Genomic DNA, 1,422 nt, shown 5'->3' with positions numbered 1-1,422 from the left:
GCCCTGGTCGGATGCAGCGGTCACTGTGGGGGCGGCGGAAGACGTTTGGATGCGAAGACTGGGTGTGGCTGATCAGGCACCACGCACTTTTCCTGCGGATGAGGTGATACTGCGCGTGCGTGCGGCGCGAGCCGTCCTGCATTTGAGACTGGACAAGACTTGCGGATCGACGGTGTCAGAACTAGACATATCGTGGGTATACTGCATCTACGTTGGTGCGAGTTGGTCCACTTACGGCCGGCAGCGTCAACTCTGATACTAGTCCGATTGCTCTTACCACTTATCACTGTTCACGTTCAAGAGCGATCCATTTGGGACAACATGAGTACTAGTATACAAAATCGAAGTTGCAGCAGTCTGAGCCAGAACGTCCGGCCGCAGGGGGCGGGCTCGGTGGTATGACGATGATTTGTGGGGGCGGGGGCGGCGGGATGGGGGTCAACGTGCTGTAGTTCTTACAGCGGCGTTTCAGGGGCGATGGTTGGTGTATGCGCCCGTCGCGAGCGGATGCGAGGGACTCCTGGGCTTGGCTGGCCGCTGATATCTATGGCAATGATGAGATGGACTGGAAATTCTCGATTCGAGGCGTATCCGCACCTTGCGCTTTGCTGGGATAGTGCGGGGACGCCTGTAAGGACGGGCATCAGCCGGTACTCGCGCGCGCGAGAGAAGCACTTACGGTTCGCCTTTCCACATAGTGAACGTTTGCGCGAGGCTGAAGGCGCGCAGCGCCCCGAGTCTGTGGCAGTGAGATGTAACGGCAGCAGATGAGTGCCGAGGGGGAACGTGGCGGGAGCAGTAGTACGGGCAGAATGACTGCGTACGCACAGAAGAATTGGGGGTTCCCTGGTCGATGTGGTCAGCATAGGCTCGAGACGGAGCAGCGGATGCGGAGAGTAGAGAGCGGAGAACTTTTTTGGGGGCAAAGGAAAGACTCAAAGCTCACGTACTCTTCGGAGGAGACGCGTCTTGCAATTCTTGCGATCCTGGCAGTATAAGTACTCTGGGCAGAGGGCGCTATCCTGTTCTGCTGCGAGGGTGCTTGGGGCTTACAAGCGAGCTCCGGGAAGGTCATAGATATCGATGACGACTTTGGACCACTGGGAGAGGGTATAATAGCGTCTATTTCATTGCGGGAGGCTCGGTGACGATCGATATATCCTCACGGATAATGATGCGCAGCCGCGTCGGGATATCTGGGGGTGCGGTATCTGGGTGTTGCTGGATATGCGTAATTTGTGCTCGTCACGTACATTGAATTGTAAGGTGAGTGCGAGGGAGGACGACCAGGCCGGAGGAATCGTGGCCGTCGACGTCCGAGTCACTTCATAAGCGGTCTTTCGGTGGTGTGGCGGGTAGCGATTTTTAGCATGTTCGGGTTGGTGTTTAATCGCCAAGCCTGCATTAAGCCAGTCAAAAATA

The 1,422-nt window shown here is 56.6% G+C and overlaps 1 protein-coding gene across 1 annotated transcript; it reads right to left on the bottom strand.

The window, feature by feature from the left end:
- Positions 1 to 328: 328 nt before the first annotated feature.
- Positions 329 to 696, bottom strand: TRAVEDRAFT_54874 (uncharacterized protein; the record flags this gene model as incomplete). The annotated part of the gene is made up of 3 exons (XM_008047800.1): positions 329 to 544; positions 598 to 628; positions 680 to 696. 3 exons carry the CDS (start codon positions 694 to 696, stop codon positions 329 to 331), a joined length of 264 nt encoding a protein of 87 aa, XP_008045991.1.
- Between the last annotated feature and the right edge of the window lie 726 nt (positions 697 to 1,422).

The sequence above is a fragment of the Trametes versicolor genome (genome assembly GCF_000271585.1).
Source record: "Trametes versicolor FP-101664 SS1 unplaced genomic scaffold TRAVEscaffold_260, whole genome shotgun sequence".
Classification (NCBI taxonomy): Eukaryota; Fungi; Basidiomycota; class Agaricomycetes; order Polyporales; family Polyporaceae; genus Trametes; species Trametes versicolor.
The sequence above is the reverse complement of the archived record's forward strand: the minus strand, read 5'-3'. Positions and strand labels throughout refer to the sequence as shown.